The 19194-nt window shown below is 40.0% G+C and overlaps 1 protein-coding gene across 4 annotated transcripts in view; it reads left to right on the plus strand.

Annotated features, from left to right (window-relative positions):
* Nucleotides 1–7134: 7134 nt before the first annotated feature.
* The window catches only part of LOC133406149 (vang-like protein 1), a 56844-nt gene continuing 44784 nt past the window's right edge, over nucleotides 7135–19194 (plus strand). For 2 of the 4 annotated variants that reach the window (XM_061683518.1, XM_061683554.1), the window contains exons 1-3: nucleotides 7135–7292; nucleotides 14854–14911; nucleotides 17340–17527. In XM_061683518.1, coding sequence (XP_061539502.1) covers nucleotides 17457–17527 — 71 coding nt within the window. In that variant the 5' untranslated portion in view covers nucleotides 7135–7292; nucleotides 14854–14911; nucleotides 17340–17456. The remainder of the gene's footprint in view (nucleotides 7293–14853; nucleotides 14912–17339; nucleotides 17528–19194) is intronic. The other 2 variants (XM_061683527.1, XM_061683536.1) reach the window with 2 other exon arrangements.

Consider the following 19194-nt stretch of genomic DNA (forward strand, 5'->3'; position numbering starts at 1 on the left):
CGACATTGATGCATTTGTTTGCCCGTCTATGGCGTTTTGCATTGTGTGTTAGCATATAGCTTGCAGATTTTCCCAAGGCAAAGTTATATTTATTTACACAAGGTGTAATTCTCTTTGTTTTATGTTTAGTTTGACTGTGAACATGAACTACTAGTGGCAATAAACAGCGAGAAGCCTCTTTTTTGGGAGAATTGTTTCGTATCTGCCAAACTGCTGCTTGTTGTGCAGTGAGTCGAGTTGAGTTTACTCCCACCATACAGGTCCACCTGAAGTTCCACTGTAGCATGATTCAAAGTTGACTCATTGCAATACTTTAACTAAAATAACATGAAATAAAACATCGACAGATTGCAGTCTTCCAGACAAAATAAAACAAGCTGTGAACTTGTGGCATTGCTTGGACTTGTGCTTGAGTCTATAGAAAGGATCTGTCCATCTGTACACTTCCATTAAGGCACCACAAGGCCATTTGTTTTTTTTCTCATCTCTTAAGCTGCGCTAGCATCAGCTTCCTTCAATTTATTCCTTACCCTATAACCCCCAACACCCCCACCCCCCCAACCCCTCAGTCCCCCAAACTGCTGAGGGCGCTGAACAGCCTGGTTGACAGTATGTGTGCGTGTGTTTGTGCGTGTGTGTGTGTGTGTGTGTGTGTGTGTGTGCGTGAGTGAGTGAGTGAGTGAGGGGGAGAGAAAAATAGAGAGAGACAAGAAAAAGCTAGAGTCACATTTCACACACAGCACAGCGGGCTTATGTAATGGGAGCGACCATATGTCAGGAAGTGTGCAGACTGCAATAGAGGGTGCAACCGCCATCATCATCCTCTTCATCACTTGGGCGTGCTCCGGTTCTGCTCCATGCCAGCATGCACGTGGCGTTCCACTCACACCCGTTTAATTCAGAGAAGTGGCACGCTTTGTGCAAATTGGACAGGGAGAGTGTGACAACAAACAGCCATATGTTCACAACATTGGAGAGCTATCATTTTTCCTCACTGTCTTTTATTACGGATGTGCGTTCATGTTCAAAGCGCACACATGGACATCTGATCGAGGTGTGTGTTTTGTGGGACATCCCCCTCTATGAAGGGGGCTTGAGCATCATCGGTACAAAAAGTATAAAGCCTTGTCCATGTGTTGAAATGCAGCCCCCGGGATGGGCCGTATTATCCGGGCCTACTTCACCAGCCGGGTCCCGAGGCCCGAGCTGGCTCGTGGCCCTTTGTCTTCAAACAGATGGGAATGGGCAAAGAAGAGAAATGAAAAATCAGACAGCGAGAGTGTGTGTGTTGGATGGGTGGGGTGCGGCGGGGCGTGGAGGGGGGGTTGAAAAAAGGGCCAGTCTGTTCTCATTAAGTGGTGTATTGAAGACCCCTCCCAACACATGCACGCACACAATGCGTCAGCAGCCGCGGATGGTTCCCTTCTCATTCAGACTCACGCTCGGACCATCTGTACTGGGGCTTGTCATAAGGTGTGTGTGCATACATTAGAGGCCTTGGAACTACATAGCCCAATCTGGACACTTACAATCATGACATTTCCATTTGCGTTAGATCTTTGAAATCCAATTGTTGTCGGTGCCTCATTGCTTGTGAAATACAGGGCGAGTTTATTCAGCATCCATGATGGTCCCCTTTTTGGACCATTGAGGTCCAAAATAATCAGCAATAAATTATGTCACGTACGTACTTATGGGGACCCACCAATAAAACAAACATACTAAACCAATTACTCCTCCCTACCTTAGCCAGTTAAAAGCTCGGATATGATTGTGATGTATCATCATGTAGAAACTGAAAGCTCTGCAATTCTAGTTCTCTTTTATGCTCCTATCTTGTTTGTAGTTATACAGGTGAGGAAAACAACCCTGGCAAAATGTTTGTGGCTTGGAAACATGCACCAGTGGTGCCTTGAGATCAGGGTTATAATAGTTTTGGATTTTTCATTGTAGAAAGTTTTTCTATTTCGTTTTGACTTGTGTTTTTCAAATTCAGTTAGTTTTATTTTTTTTAAAGCAGGTCTGGTAACATTTATTTGTTGCTGTTTTTTTTTTTAACTTGAGTTTAGTTTTTATTAGTTGTAGTATTAGTTTTAGTTTTACATCCAAATCAGGTGAATGGTGTAGGAATTACTACAGTTTGTGTAATTGCCTCCCACTTTTGATGAATGGATGGATGGATGGATGGATGGATGGATAGATAGATAGATAGATAGATAGATAGATAGATAGATAGATAGATAGATAGATAGATAGATAGATAGATAGATAGATAGATAGATGGATAGATAGATAGATAGATAGATAGATAGATAGATAGATAGATAGATAGACCCAACAAAAATCACAAGTGACACAGCTCACACAACAGGATAATCGGTCAGGATAATCTTTTAGAGAAATCTGGTTATATGGCCTTTGCTAACTTTAATTGGAAGTCGGGGGGGGGGGGGGGGAATGCTCAAATTTGTAGTGATTAGACTAGGTTACAAAAAATATATATTGTAAGTTGTCGATGTTTTTTCAACTGATTCTGGACAATTTTGCACTGCTGAATCTGAAAATCACATCTGTTTCTTTTTTTCAGGTCACGTTTTATGCCAAGTTGTTAACAGTTTATTAATCAAATGTTGCAAAATTTGCTAACTGTAAATTGAATGGTACACATTGGTAAAAGTAAGTACCTGTAAATTGGATGTTATGTCATCATTGTTTCAAAATTCAGGGCATAAACCTCCATTTATTTGAACCTCTAAAGCAAAAATACCTGTACATGTGAACAGAAAAATGTGTTCATAGTTCAAAAAGTTGACCTGATTGAGCAAAAACAATGTGCTATTTGGATTCAGCACATCAAAATTGTCCTAAATCAGCTAAACAATCTGAGACAATATATTTGTTGTTAACCAGTGTTATCAACAAAAGATGAAACAATCTAGCATTTAGGTACTCTTCCATCAAAGGTGCATCGTGAAGTCCTTCTGATCATGTTTAGGATGAATTTGTGAAACTGCAGTACTGCAAGATTATGAATACCAATATTTGTTGTGTTTTGCTGAAAACAAATATTTGTTGTGTTTTGCTGAAACAAAAGGCATGCTGGATATGATTGCACAAGAACATCTTAACCATTTACTGTCATTCTTCATTTATATGGTTGCAAAGTTTATAATTAAATGCATTAAAACTTTTAACCGTGTACCATACTTTCCTCATGTGCGTGTGGTTTTATAAACACATCTCTTCCCACTTTGTCTTCATTTTTACACTGTTTCATTTTCCCTCCCTATTTACCAAAAAGCCCAAACTCATAAACTGTGTCTTTGGGGAGGAATCCATCCATCTTCCGGACACCAAATTCAATTCATCTGGGAGTGTGGTGGTGGGGGGCACGGCACCTTGCCTTCTCATTCGGGCCATCTGCACACGCTTCCCGCTTTGAATAAACACGAAAAGTGGCAGCACGCGCTTCCAATCAACATACGCGCATCAGAATTAATTGCACATATTAACATAGACAGGGTGGGCCAAAATTAGGCATATACACTTTTTAAAATATTTTTTACAGGTACTGTGAATAAAGGTAAATAATTGGAGTCAAAAACAAATAAACTGGTTTCTCAAACAGTATTGGACAGGTTCCGAAGGTAGGAAGGCAGAAAAGAAAAAAAAAAAAAGCAGGTATGATGTAAGGAAGGAAGAAAGGAAGGTAGGAGGGAGGGAAAGAGGTCAGAAAGGGTAGAAGAAAAACATGGCTGAAGTGGAGGGACTTAGGTAAGGATGGAAGGCAGAAAATCAGGATTAAGCGAAGGAAGGATTCTTATTATTAATCAGTTTATTTGAAAGAGGACAATGCAATTTCATAAAACACATGAAATACACATGGTTAAAAAAGCCAGAATTAGCCAGAAGGCTAGTTTTCATCTGTAGTCCCCTGGCCATGATGTAAAAAAGCCATAAAATACATCTACAAGACAAGGATGCAAAATAAAAGAGCGAGTCCGAAGGAAGGAAGGAAGGAAGGAAGGAAGGAAGGAAGGAAGGAAGGAAGGAAGGAAGGAAGGAAGGAAGGAAGGGAAAAAAGTGGTTTTGAGGGAATGAAGCAATGCGGCAAAGTAGGTAGGACAGAAGGAAAGCGGTCAGGAAGAAAGTGAGAAAAGCAGACACAAACAAAGGAAGGTATGAGAAGTGGATGGCAGTCATAAAGGAAATAAAGAAAAAAATGTGTTTTAGATGGAAGGAAGGCAGAAAAGTTTGTTTCAGTGAAGGTTGCAAATTTAAGATCCGCTAAAAATGTGGCTCTGAGGAAAGGCAGGAAGTCGAGAAAGAAGGTAGGAGAGAGGGGAGGAGGTTAGGAAATAGGAAGGAAATAAAATTCATGACAGGTATAAGGAAGGAGGTAGTGAAAGAAGGCAGAAAATCAGGTTTAAGTGAAGAGGGGATGCACAATGAAAAATGGGTCAAAGGGAAGGAAGGAAAGAAAGAAAGAAAGAAAGAAAGAAAGAAAGAAAGAAAGAAAGAAAGAAAGAAAGAAAGAAAGAAAGAAAGAAAGAAAGAAAGAAAGAACGAAAGAAAGAAAGAAAAAATATTTCTGAAGTGGAAAGAAGGAAGGTAGGAAATCAGGTACAAGCGAAGAAATAAAGGAAACAAGTCTAAGGTAAAGAAAGAAGGAGGTAAGGAATGAAGGAAGGTGGAAAGGAAATTAGGCGAAAAGGAAAGAAGCCAGGAAGGAAAGAAGAAAAACAGGGTTTGAGGTGGAAGGAAGGAGGTATAGAAAAGAAGGAAGAAAAGCAGGTTAAAGTGACAGAAGTAAACATGGGGGAAGTAGTTTTGGCAAAGGAAGGATGGAAGTAAGGATGCAACAATAAAAAGCAACACTGAGGAAAGACACCCTGAACTGGTCGTCAGCCAATTGCAGTGCACATAGAAACAGACATCCATTCACACCTACGGGCAATTTAGAGTCTTCAATTAACCTACCATGGGATTTGAACCCCTGTCCTCATAACTGTGAGGCAGATGTGCTAATCAGTCGCTCACCGTGCCGCCAATCAGTTCAGTTTTAACAGTTAATTTGCAATTCTCAACGTAGCCGCCAACTGTTGTAATAGCCAGATTATACCACATGATGGCGCACGACTCTTACACAAAAATTAGACTCAATCATTGTCTCGTTTTCAAAACCAACTATCCAGATCTTTCCATTCAAATACATACATTCAGTTGGGAATGATTTTAATGTCGCTAATGTATCAATGTGAGTACAAAAGCACAGTTTCGAATACTGTAAATATATAGTTAAAACACCCTCATCCCTGACAGAGTATGGGTTTTATTTGGCTTTTCAAGGGGATGGAGAGGGGTCATACATAAGTCGTGACCTCTATTGTGTTCTGGAGGGCATGAGTTCTTAGGCTATGTGTGTGTGGAGGGGTTGTTGAAAGGAGGACAAAATATTGATTTATACGCAGCCACCTCATTGCTGGGGGGCATCTGTTGCTTGGTGTGTGGCGTGTTTGTGCGTGTGTGTGTTTAAGAATCTCAATCAACCGGCTCGCACCACCGGCAGTGCAATTTGTGTTGCTGTGCTTCAGCCCAGTCAACATGCTAGATGTTTTCAGGCGGGTGCTTCACTTTGATTGCAGATGTGCAGTCATCAAACACTTTGAATACCAAAAAAAAAAAAAAAAAAAGTATAAATGAACACGAAATCAGTTCCAAGATCAAGGCAAATTACAGTGAACGCACACGACTGTTTATAAGTACAAAAATGTTAACATGTCTCCTTACCGAGGATATTAATCTTAAAATTCAAGATCTTAGCTTTGTTTCTTATTTTTGTCTTGAGATTCAGGTTTTTCTGTATATAGCAGTTGAAGCAGCACTTCCACGTTTACCAATCTTTTTTACACAAATATCTGTATTTCTACTAAAGTACAGCATGGGAGTACTTTTTTAAAACACCTGTTTAAAACACAGCTGTCCAAAATATGGCATTTGTGGCTGGCCCACGGCCTGCTTTTCAGTGGTCCATGCCATTATACTAAAATTACCAATTGACACACCCAGTGTGGTTTGCCTGCAATGTACTACCAACTTTCTACTCTGGTGCATTAACTGTGACTGTTAATTTTGTCCTGTCCACCGGTTAAATAAATAAATAAATAAATAGCTGGATGAAGTGGCTGGGGAGAGGGAAGTCTGGGCGTCCCTGCTAAAGCTACTGCCCCCGCGACCCGACCTCGGATAAGCGGTAGAAAATGGATGGATGGGTGGATAAATAAATATGTGGGAGAGCCGCATAAAAAGTACAACTATATTACAAATATATTTCAAATTTCTGAAAGGTTTCCATATCAATTAATATTTCACTATGACAAAGTAGACTTGTTAAGCTTGACAACATCCAACTACACATAATAGGATGACATTGATGAAACATATATTGAAATATGCATTCTGCAACTCCACTGTTTCAGTCACTGCTATGGAAAGATAAAATGCTCGTCGTGAAAACGGGCAGTTATCGCATAATGACAGGGTGGACAACAGTTTCAGGAACACATGCGAAATGTTCAACATGATTATGAAAATAGAATATGCACTTTCAAATCGACTCATTTCAACAGATACGTTTATGTGGACAATAAAACCGTGTAAAAAAATATTTTGTATCAGCTAACCAATTATTACACACAATTATTACCGGAGTTAGCAGAGCATCGAGAGCAGTGTGTGGGACATGTCAAAATCACGTGTATCCAATGAACTAAAATGAAGGAAACATATTTTAAGAGACTTATCATTGGACTGGTAGGAGTGCAAACGCTTGGCCACTTATAATATGGCCTGAGTTTCATTTTTCTACTACAGTTTCATGATGACTGCATGGGTGATTCTGATGAGGACACCAAGGGTATAATGATTTGGACCTACATCTAATTTTGAGCATATCTTTAACGATACTGATGGGTTAGTTTTAACGTGTTGAATCAATGAAGAATGTCAAAGTGGCGCTTGCGTCCTTCCATTTCTCTCTGTGGCCAGTGGAAGAAAAGGTTTGGTAGAAAGGTCTCACACAGAGAAGCTCCACTTGAGCGACCGACACCCTCCTAGCGGCCGGCCGCCGTACTACACCCCATGGGTGCTGCAAGGCACTGGCGCTGAATATTCCAAAGTGGCTGTGTGACCCCCTACTGTTAGCAAGGGCTGCTTCCCCCACTGTAGCACAACTGTTTTACCACCTCTGGATGCCAAGACAGCCACAGGAATGATATTGTTCCCGATAACAGGTGAGTTTCACTTCAATAGCGCATGTATGTGATGAGCTAATTAATTAGCAAGTTAGCTCAGTGGTGTGTGTGAAGGTGTCCGTGTTACAGTCTAATGGTCTGTCACCAATGCTGTGGACGTCGTGTATATATGTGTTTGTGTTTGTTAGCTCAATAACGATGGTAAATGTAGAAAGTTACTCGGTTGTTTTAAAAGAAATGACACGCCTTTGTCGTCTACCTGTATGATTTTTTTTTTTTTTTTTTACGAGACTGACGCACTAACCAAGTCTAGCGTACTTGTTATTTTTCTTGAGCTTCGACAAGTCACATTAGTAATGCGTGGATAATTTAATTTTAAATCGGCTAGGTTTGTAGTAATGCGGTCCGGTGAACATAAGTTTGTTTGCCCCCATTGGGACTCAGCTGATAAAGTGTAAGCAGCGCAGGGATACATGACAACAGTTATTAAGCGCTGCAAAGCATTCGGCGGAGTGATCTACTGAATGTGCACTACGCTATTAGCCTTGCATAGACTTCAGTTATGTAGCTGTACAATGTGAATAATAATATACAATTGACATGAGCAATTTAAAACAAACACAATCAAAAACTAAAGTATAGCCTAATTATCTGTATCTCCGTTCAAAATATGTCATGTCTCACCATGGTAACAGCAAACTGAGAGTGGAGTGCCTTGAATGTTGAGAGGGTAGAGTTGAAATAAAACAAAGACAATATTATTCAGTGAAGTGAAAGTAATAGGTTTGTCCTAGGATACAGGTTATATATAAATGTCTTGTTCACTAATGTTAGTTCAACTTTCGATCTCAGTTGTTCTTGTGACAGGCTCACACAGGTTGTCTTGTTACTGAGAAATGGACAGTAGTAACGCCTAAATGTTTAGCTTTATTGAGTAAATGTGCATTATAGCGAGGACGAGTTTTAAAGGTGACATATTGTGCGAAATCGACTGTTGTATTGCATGCCTGGACCTTTATGCCATGACGTCACACTTACTTCCGGGTGGCAAAAACACAAGATTGCACCACCAGGAAACAAAGCCTACACGTCATATGTCTAAGGCAGATCAGTTGAGAAACAACTGGGTAAGTTATAAGGCTGCAACAGTTATTAAAAAAAAAAAAAATCAAATAATTCCATTGCAAAAAAATTCGCAGGGATCATTTTCCCACAAGGACTAATGTTACTGCAGCTGTATGCACCACTCCGTGTAGAAAATAAGTTAGCTCAATGGCGGTGAGCCAGGAGGAAAGACTTCATTCAAAGACAGAGAATGTCCTAAGATCATTTCACACTTAAAAAAGAAGCTAAAGTGCAATATGTACCACAACAGCATGTCTACAATTGCCCACACAAGAGGTAACGTATAGATGTTAGCTAATTTAATATAGCCTAACATCGCTAGTTATAACATATTGTAATGCCCCTGCCAGTGGTTAAAAAAAAAAAAATAGACACAGCCGCTGGTGCACTTCCAATCACTTTGAATAAACAGTAGGAAAACTAATATATGGTTTTCAATTCATGAAATTGTTGGATAAAAAAAATATTTTGCATTGATGTTTATTGCGGCGGCACAGTGAACAACTGGTAAACACATCTGCCTCACAGTTCTGAGGTCCGGGGTTCGAACCCCGGCCCCGCCTGTGTGGAGTTTGCGTGTTCTTCCCGTGCCTGCGGGGGTTTTCTCCGGGCACGCCGGTTTCCTCCAACATCCCAAAAACATGCGTGGTAGGTTGATTGAAGACTCTACATTACCCGTAGGTGTCAATGTGAGTGCGAATGGTTGTTTGTTTATATGTGCCCTGCGATTGGCTGGCGACGAGTTCAGGGTGTACTCCGCTTCTTGCCCGAAGATAGCTGGGATAGGCTCCAGCACACCCACAAGCTTTAGTGAGGATAAGCGGTACAGAAAATGGATGGATGGATGTTTAGTGCAAAATATTTTATCCCATTACTGTTTATTAAACAATATTTGTTGTTTATTTGGTATTGTTTAATGATTGAACAAACCCAAACAAACAACAATTAATCAGTCTGCTTTCTTGAAGGACTACAGAAATCTGATATCATATTCTGTTGGGAGACTGAAATCAGAGGATTTGTGAGATTTTAAGTTAAACAATGACTCAAAATTATTAATCGATTATCAATGTAGTTGTTGTTCAATCGATTAATTGTGACACCTGTACTATACATAAGTACATTCATTCATGAGCTGCCATTGGCCACAGCTCACAGTAAGTCACTACGCAGGTTAATGGCCGGCTATCTCTACACTCTCATTTGCTGATGCCCATGTCACTCACTAGGCCTGGCCCTGCCTTTTAGAGCCATACACAAAGTCACAGATATTACGCTAATACCCGCAGGCTGCAACTGACATGTACATGTTATTATGTTTAATCAAGTTTCAAATTAAGTATTCAATCAAGTTTTGTTCGAATACTCAAATAATTGATGAGATAATTGATAGGATACTCAATTAAAAAAACCAAAATATTTTGGGTTTATCTGGCAGCGCAACCCAAACAAAAGTTTTGGTCATTATTTTCAGTTCAAGAGTACAGTACATATCTCGAGTGCCAACTGGAGGCTGACCTTTTTTGGGGATTTCCACCGGGTCCCAAGGGTCTTGTGGAATGGGAGTAAATTTCACTTTTAATAATGTGATTGAGCAGGGGTAGGACCTAACCCTAACCCCGAAAGTTACTGGGAGTGGCGGAAACTATAACAACAAAGTCACCAGGAGTGGATGGTTTCCACTCCTGTATTTTTTTACATGTCTAGTCAGTAGCTCAGTGTTGGCCACAGTGTGGTCAGTGCCCAACTGGAGGTTGAATTTCGTGACATTCTGGAATGCCAATTGAATTCCACAGAAGTAATAACCCTAATTTGCTCTGCCATGAACTGCAACACAGCAAACATGTGATGCGATATGCCCATTCTCCTCGGGCTGCTGCTTGTCTCATGACTTTTGTTTTCCATGGAGCTTTGATGTTTGCTCTAAGGGAAGTCACAGAGACACTTTGTGTGATATTAGAGGCAGCTGCAGTTTGCCATTGCAAGTGAATTGTTAAAGTTTACTTACTATGACTGCCTTTGATTCCACTAAACAAAAAACAGATGAATGGCTTTCTTGAAAGTGAGTTCAGAATTGGAAACATAAGACATCCTATGTGGTTCATGAGATGCTCCACATTTATCATATTTATGCTTTCCACACCGTTTAGTAGGTATGTCTTTGAAAGCTTCAAAGCTGGTCACTATAATGAAGTCCAGTGACTTCAGACGATTTGATAGCAGCCATTAATTAGCCCCTTGTACCATGTGAAGTTTAAGGGTTCTATACATCAGTTACATAAATCGTTTGACAACATGATCGGCAATGGTCACAGTCTTAAATTGCCGGTCAATTCTAAGAGGACTTGATCACAGTAGACGAAGGTCAACAATGGAGGACATTCAGTATTTGGTGTTCTTTCCTCATGTGACTCTTTACTACAAGAAATATGTAAACTTTGTAGCCTACATAATTAATAATGACAATGGGAACAAAATTTTAAACTGAACTGTACGCATCTGTAAAAAATTACTCCTCCTTTTCATCCCAAATGTTAAGAATGTTAATTCAATATCACTTCTGAGTGAACTTAATTGTGTTTACAAATTCTGTACACATTTTCAAAGTCTGTTATATTAGTTACAGAAAACACCTATAGTATCAGTTAAGTACTGGTCCTTGGGTTTTGTTAACTTTGTAGTAAATATTCTAAATTTAGGTACGCCAACACGGACAGATCAGAAATTAGCTTTTGCACTCTGCATGAACTTGGACCCATTGACCTATTAATCCCACATTGAGCAGGGTGCCTTTGCCTTTAAGGAGATTAAGCAGGTGATGAGGAGAACAACATTGCAGTCCTGTTTGGTGGAAACTCTGTCACTATTTCTTCGAGCACAAAATAATACAAATTATGCGCTAATTTTTGTGTGTTAATTAAAACTGGGAATCATACATTACATATGGATTAAGGCATCGTCGGAAGATAATTTTGCAAAGTTTAGGAATGTATGTTATAACATCATGATCATTTTTGTATTAGCATGGCATAAAACTCTAAGTTGAAACATCACAGTAACACAAGATGTCTGTCCAACTATACTGTTGTTACTACAGCTAGGAGTGCTTTGTATAAACGGTACATTAGAAACTGGTACGAGATAGTCTAATTTTGGCCGATAGTAGAGATTGGGTCTTCACCGACCAATCGCGATAATGCTTGTTGATGACGTCGTCGCATCTGTCTATAAATTTTTATTTATAAGAATATAAATGGTTCTGGTCACTGAACTGCAAGTCCTGTTTGTTTTGTTTTGTTTTTTAAAACAGCTCCAAGCTCATTAAAAAAAAGAGTGCGTTCACGGCTGTCCTCCCTGCTACTGGCTAGATAGCAAGTGGCTAAACACTGTCCTTTCACAGTGCAAAGCTGCTCCGCTGCCAGGAGTACGTGCAAGTCACGGGGGCACCGGCGAGAGAGTTAGGAGGAGAAGTGAGAAAATAAAAAATTAGCCAGCCAAGGGACTGGTCATTTCAGCAGCCACCTTAGAAAGTACCGTTGTTGACCACTAGTGAGAGCACGTAGTGGGGGGCGGGCAAAGCACCCCAGCAGCCTGTGAAACAGACTGCCCCAAAGCATCGGCACCATCGATGTAACTGGGCAGTCCCTTAATTGTTTTAGAATGCTTACTTGAGGCTAACCCTGTTTTATACACTTTTATCCAGTCAAGCGCGTGCTGGTCAATTTTTTTCCTTGCATCATCTCAACATCCTATTTCAGCCAGGTTTTCTCGGTCATAAAACTCTTTCAGTCCGGAATTCGGTGACATAGAAATTCGTGGGCCAGTGTCTTTAGGGAGTTGGTGGCGCGACACAGCGGTATACTGGCCCCGGGCCATTGGGCCACCGTTAATGTCGAACCCTGACAGCCTGGTATAATTCCTGTTGCCATTGATTCAGTTGAAACTGGACAAGCAGTTGTACTGATTAATTTTTATCCATCATTGTGTGACTTTCATGCAAGTAGACATACCCACAGACCAACCACCGAGTCACTCGCAGCTGTCTTGATGCCATAGAAGTGAGTCATTGTGAACTTGACATATTTGATGTACCGTAATTTCTCATGAAAATGTGCACCAATGTATAATACGCACCCCAAAGTTGACCTAAATTCTGGAAAGCCCTTCTACCTATGTATAATGCATGTTTACAATGCATGATTTTGGTTCTACCCATATGATCAAAACATGAAGTATTATCTGTATTTTGTTAGTTTTTTTCAAAGAACTGTTCTTAAGTTAAGCACTTTATTTGAACACTTAATACTTTCTTTTTATTTACTTGCTCTTATTTTGAAATTCACAGCCCTACTTTTATTTAGTAAATGACAAAACACACAGTTGTGCTCATATGTTTGATTACCCAGGCATAATTTGTAAGTTTGGTACAATTCTTTAAAGAAAACATGAATGGTCAGGTGAAACACATTTAAGTTTATTTTAATGGGATACAAATTAAACTGTCAAGCATTTCAGAAAAGCATGGTCATTAAACAAAACATAACCATGAAGAAATTAATGATGGTTGTTGCTCAGTCATCAGTCGTATTAAATAAATAAATAAATAAATAAATAAATATTTCACAAATTCTGCCAGGGTATCTAAGCTTATGAGCACAACTCTACATAAAGCTAGATAAGCCAGCCCGGCTGATTATCGTACCTACGTGGCGGCCTTTTTGGGAAGGTCGTCGTTACCATGAAGGCAACGGCGCGCTACTCTTGTTTACATTAGACGAACAAAAACAACAGCTTTCATGTATTGTAGTATTTGTCTGGCACAGTCTGCCCAAACGTGGATATTTCAGCCCACGTATAACTTGAGAAAACACCGTGCAGTAAATTTCAAATTTTTTTATTTATTTATTTTTGTTTGTGCTATTTACTCAGTACTTGAGTAATTATTTCACTTTTTATTCAATTGTTTACTCAAGTAATTTTTGGGAGGACTACTTTTTACTTGAGCCACATTATTGTCAAGTAACGGTACTCTTAGTAGAGTACAATGTTTGGCTACTCTACCCACCTCTGGAGCGGACATCCTCTATTGCTACGCTTACGTTTAAACAACATTTTTGCTCATCAGATCAGCCAGTGTCGTCTTTGTTGCACATCTTGAAGCAGGCATCAGGTGCAGGTGGAGACGGGCCTGGCTCAAGTTGGAGGCCAGAACAAAAAAGCAAAGAAATGAGGCTAATTTAATTTTAATCTTAATTTGTACATCAACATGTACTTGAGCTGTGTAAATAAATGTTTTTTTGCGTGAAGAAAATTGGTTTATTTAACCTTATTGTACTCTTCACGGTCTTCCAGATTGCTTAATTTATGTTAAAATCAAAATGTTTATTTATTTATTTATTTTTTAAAGGAGATAGGCTCCAGCACTCCCGCGACCCAAGTGAGGAGAAGCGGTACAGAAAAGGGATGGATGTCACCTTTTTCATGCCTTTGGTGTTTGCATGTCTGATATATGCAGTCCTACGTACCCCTGTCATATTGCAATGAAAGTGTAGGCTTCACCTTTTTCATAACCTCTAGATGGCGATTGCATACGAGAATGAAAGCCTTTCTCATGACCTCTAGGTGGTGGTGGCATATTGGAATGAAAGTGCACAGCTTTTTCATAACCACTAGTTGGCGGCATACATTAATAAAATGTGCAAGTTTGTTTAAATTTTCCCCTATACCCATGTATAATGCGCACTATTGACTTTTGACAATTTTTTTGGGGGGGGAAATGCGCATCATACATGAGAAATTATGGTATTTTTGGACAGGGTGATTGCGAAGTCAAGTTGGGATTGCAAGAATGTTCCAGTGGGGAGAAAATGCTCACCCAGTTTCTAAGCACCTTGAGGGCACCTCCGCCTCCACCAAAAAAAAAGCTATAAACCTTTGCATACTGCTGGAAGCATAGTTTGTAAGTTTCCAGTGGGGAGGTTGTGCAGCTTGTCAGGAGTGAAAAAAAACAATTCAAATATTGGCACTTGTTTTTCTTTTTCTAATCAATTATTACATTTCTGTTTGATATTATGCCTCAGCCATGAGTTTGTCTAATTAAGAGGGACCGTTTTTTAAATCAGCACACTGGTTGCAAGTCGTGGTTGACAAATCTGTTCATATTTCACAGTTTTGAAGTTCTGGGGCTGGAATAGAAAAATTATCCCTCAGCTTTGTGACTAACCCCTTCCCTGAGGAGTTGGCCCCGTCCATTTTTTGGGCTTATTTTGGGGCCTGGACATTTTGAAATCATATTTTTGTCAGAATGTGTGGCCCGCAAAAGCAAATAAAATTCATCAACTTCCATCTCTTGGTGGGGGATATATCGAAGACTCGATATACTGGGGGTTGTTGCCCGGGAGAAATATAAAATGACTATATCACAACTATGGAATATAAATCCTCACGTAATGTTTCCCGCTTTCACTCTCTGCAGGTGCGCCTCTAACAGTAAGCTGTCCACTCCTCCGCCCATCCAGAAAACTCCAGTGTCGGTGCGTGTTTTTGCATCAGCTTAAAACTAAGAATACTTCATTTTCATTCTTCAAAATCCAACTCTAGTGTCTAGGCTTTACACAATCAGGATTTTTGGGGCCGATCAGCGAATTTAAAAAAACAACCGATCACCGATATGATCACAAGATGGAGAAATGTCTCTATTTAAATGACCTGTTCATTTACTGTATATAATTGTGTACTGAGTATCTTCAAAAGTATTCTGTAGTCTGGTCATGTATTATCATCAGTCAGGTCAAACCAACATTACCACATGACAGAAATAATGGGTGCGAACTTACTGTAATTAAATTCCTTTATTGTAATTAAATTACTTCACACACATCCAAACTTTAGAGCATGATTCGACAGAACGCCGGCATGTTTATGTACAACTGTTAGTGCTAGCACTAGCTTGCGACACTACATAACGTTTTGTTGACTGCTTGTGAGCAGTATAGTATTAAAAGTGCGTTAGAATACACGATCTGACGAGAGCAGTGATTTCCAACTTTTATGGAGCCATGAAATATATTTTACAATTGAAAAATGTCACGGCACACCAATAAACAACAATGTAAAAAAAATTGATACATTAATTCATCATGGGGTATCTTTGAGGTTAGGTTTAGGTTTAAGTTTAGGCATCAGCCCAGAACTACATGGGAGGAGCTTGTTAGTTATCTCAAGACAGCTGGGTCCACAGTCACCAAGAAAAACATTGGTAACACACTATTCCGTACTGGATTAAAATCGTGCACCGCCTATAAGGTCACCCTGCTCAAGAAGGCACATGTACAGGCCTGTCCAAAGTTTTCCAGTGAACACCTGAATGATTCAGAGAATGAACGGGAGAAGGTGATGTGATCAGATGAGACCAAAATTGAGCTGTTTGAAATTGACTCGCCATGTTTGGAAATAGAGGAATTCAGACTATGACTCCAAGAACACCACCCCCTCGTTAAGCATGGAGGTGGAAGCATTATGCTTTGGTGTTGTTTCTCTGCAAAGGGGACAGGTCAACCTCAGCGCATCGAGGGAAATCTGGATGGAGCCTTGTACCGCGAAATCCTGGTTGACAACCTCTGAACTTAGTTAGCCTTATTAGCACAACAAAGCTCCGCTAGCTTAGAGTGCCAACAAATGCTAACTTTTTGAATAACAATTATAATTTTAACATATTTTTAGCAACATTTGCATTCCCCAAAAAACGCTTTACTTGTAAACACCTTATATCTTACAGGAATTTACAAGTTCTACAACAAATAGTGATTTACAGCGTGGACAAAGACTTTACCAGACAGTTCAGCCAAGTCATTGAACACAGAAATTAACTCGACAAACTGACGTATAACACACATTTTACCACTCGAAGGTGCTAAAGGTCAAGATAAATCAAATTCAAATGAAACATTACTACAACTAAACCATTGGTTTAGTTTGTAGGGTTATCATTGAAAACGCTTACCGCTTGAGTCGAAGAGGCTGTGGCAGACATTATTTTGTTGGCACACTCCATTTCAAATCGCTTGTAGGCGGGAGCAGGGCAGATCGATTACTCAACAATTGGGTTGTTTGGCCCAACAAATTGGGTACACTCAGAAAAATATGACCCAACACAAACTACCCAGGAATTGGGTTAATGAAATAACCCAACTGTTTTTAGAGTGTGTGGGAAACCCTGAACTTAGTTTGGGACTTTCGCTGCCTCCTCTTGCTCGTTTTATACTGCAGGTGTATCAAGTAGAGCTCAGTGCTGTCCAGCATGAAGGCGTCCACCTCTCAATTCATATTTGCCTATATACCATAAAATCTCATAAAAAATGATCGCTTAAAAATTTTCGATGTCTATACACTGTAGTATATGCATTTTTCTTGTTTTGGTTTTCTTGTAGTTTAGTGGTTCTAGGTATACATAACTGACTTATGTATTGTGTGAATTTTGGTTTGGAATGACTTTCTTTGCCGAATTCTTTGTTTTATGTCATGATATAGGTCTTTGATTTGGTAAAACCTGCAGAAGCACTGTTCTCTGTAAACACAATTATTTACTGCCTCGTTCTTGTCAGAGCGCTTTTTAGTGCAAACCGTTGGACAAACAAATGTGGTACGTTCATTTGTATTCATTTTTGTTTACAATTCCACCTTGGTAGAGGTCTTGGAATAGGTTTTTACCCTATTATAGTACTATTCTAGTTGCAGTGTCTTAGTGAAGGCTGAAGATTTAGATTGTGATGGATGGTGCAAGTGAAGCTGATGATGTGCCCATTGAGGTTATATGTGATGAAAAGGCTTTCAGCGTGCCAAATAGCTGCTGAAATGCACTTTCTTGATTTATAAAAAAAAAAAAAAAAAAAAAAAAAATTCATTTGTATTTATTTTTTTTCTTCACATTCTAAATCTTCATTCTCTTCACCCCCTACCTAGGTTGGTGTTGCCCTGCCTCAGGGTTGATTTCCAAGCCGACCGCCTGAGCACGACAGCTACCCTTTGCCTCTCTGTGAACAGGGACATAGTCCACTTCAGTCACACCACAGTGTTGCCATGGACACGGAGTCAACCTATTCTGGCTATTCCTACCACTCTGGGCGTTCACGGGGCTCCCATCGGCATGGGTAAGTCGAATACTCCCTGTCTTTAATGTTGAGCCATGATTGTGGCTGCTATCGGGTTATCTTGCTCCTCTTCCTCTGACTATGCATTAGTATGCGCCCAACCTCTGCTTGATGGGCCTAATCAGGCCTAATTTCTGATGGCTCTGCAGATACGATGAGAGTCTTAGATGAGAGAGAGCCTCTGTCTTGTCACCATCAGACCACCCTTGAAATGTAATTGAAGTCTAGACTTTTCACTTCAAAATGTTCCCAAAAAATATGTATAACATTTAGAAATTACAGCACTTTATGCAGTCCCAGTTTCAAGTTGTTATTGAAATATGAACCATTAATACCCACAGTCCCTTTAAGCAAGCAAATTACACAACCCAAGTTAATATTTTATGTGTTGTCTTTTTCTGAAAATGTACCTGTGAGCAACCTGCTATAAAGTTTGCCGTCTTGTGACATCACAATTCTGCCACTGTGAGTGAAATGAATGTTCTCCCCGTGCCTGCATGGGTTTTCTCCGGGCACTCCGGTTTCCTCCCACATCCCAAAAACATGCATGGTAGGTTAATTGATGACTCTAAATTGCCCCTTGGTGTGAATGCGTGCGCGAATGGTTGTGCCTGAGTGGGTTTTCTCCGGGCACTCTGGTTTCCTCCCACATACCAAAAACATGCATTAATTGGAGACTCTAAATTGCCCGTAGGTGTGACTGTGAGTGTGAATGGTTGTTTGTTTGTATGTGCCCTGTGATTGGCTGGCAACCTGTTCAGGGTGTACCCCACCTCCTGCCCGATGACAGCTGGGATAGGCTCCAGCACGCCCGCGACCCAAGTGAGGAGAAACGGCTCAGAAAATGGATTGATGGATATATATATATTGAATATATATATATATATATATATATATATATATATATATATAATTTTAGATTTTAATGATGTGAAAAACCTGTGGGGAACCGCACAGAAACCACACTAAAAACAGGGGAGTCAACAATAACCCCAATTGGGGGTTTTTTAAACCCAGTTTTTGGGTCATTATAGCACCAAGCCCACAGTAGTTACTTTGACCCAGCAGGAGGGATTGGTCGATTTTAACCCAACAGATGAGTGAAGTATTTCACCCAACTAGCAGACATTCCAACAGCTTCTTCCCTCTTGCGATCAACTTCTTAAACACCTAACCTACAATTCCATTACAACGTGCTGGCAATTTTTTGACTTAAGTTCGTTGTCACATTTCTGTGGGGCCAATCATACATTACTTATGCACTCACTGTAGTTGTCTCGCCATGCTGCACTATTTGCATATACTGGCCACTCATGCCAGAGTAGCATCTGCTCCATTTGCACACTGATTGAGGAGTATCTGTAACATTTGCACAACCAACATTGTCCCAGATTATCGCACTACTCGTCACTTTAAACCGCATACACTCCTTGAAGTCTCGGCGCCCTTTGCACAATGGTCATTGCACCGGACTATTGCAATATTAGAACTGCTCTAAGTGCTAGAAGACAATTGTCAAAAAATAAATAAAAATGTACCGGCATTACCAGATAACTAGCAACCCTTTACTGCTCAGTGACTGTTTTTTTTTTTGTCAATGTCTTTCTGTCTCCAATGTGTTCTGTAAATTGACTGTCTGTTGGCAAATGAAGATGATTCTGATTCTG

Source organism: Phycodurus eques, chromosome 1 (assembly GCF_024500275.1).
Source record: "Phycodurus eques isolate BA_2022a chromosome 1, UOR_Pequ_1.1, whole genome shotgun sequence".
Lineage (NCBI taxonomy): Eukaryota > Metazoa > Chordata > Actinopteri > Syngnathiformes > Syngnathidae > Phycodurus > Phycodurus eques.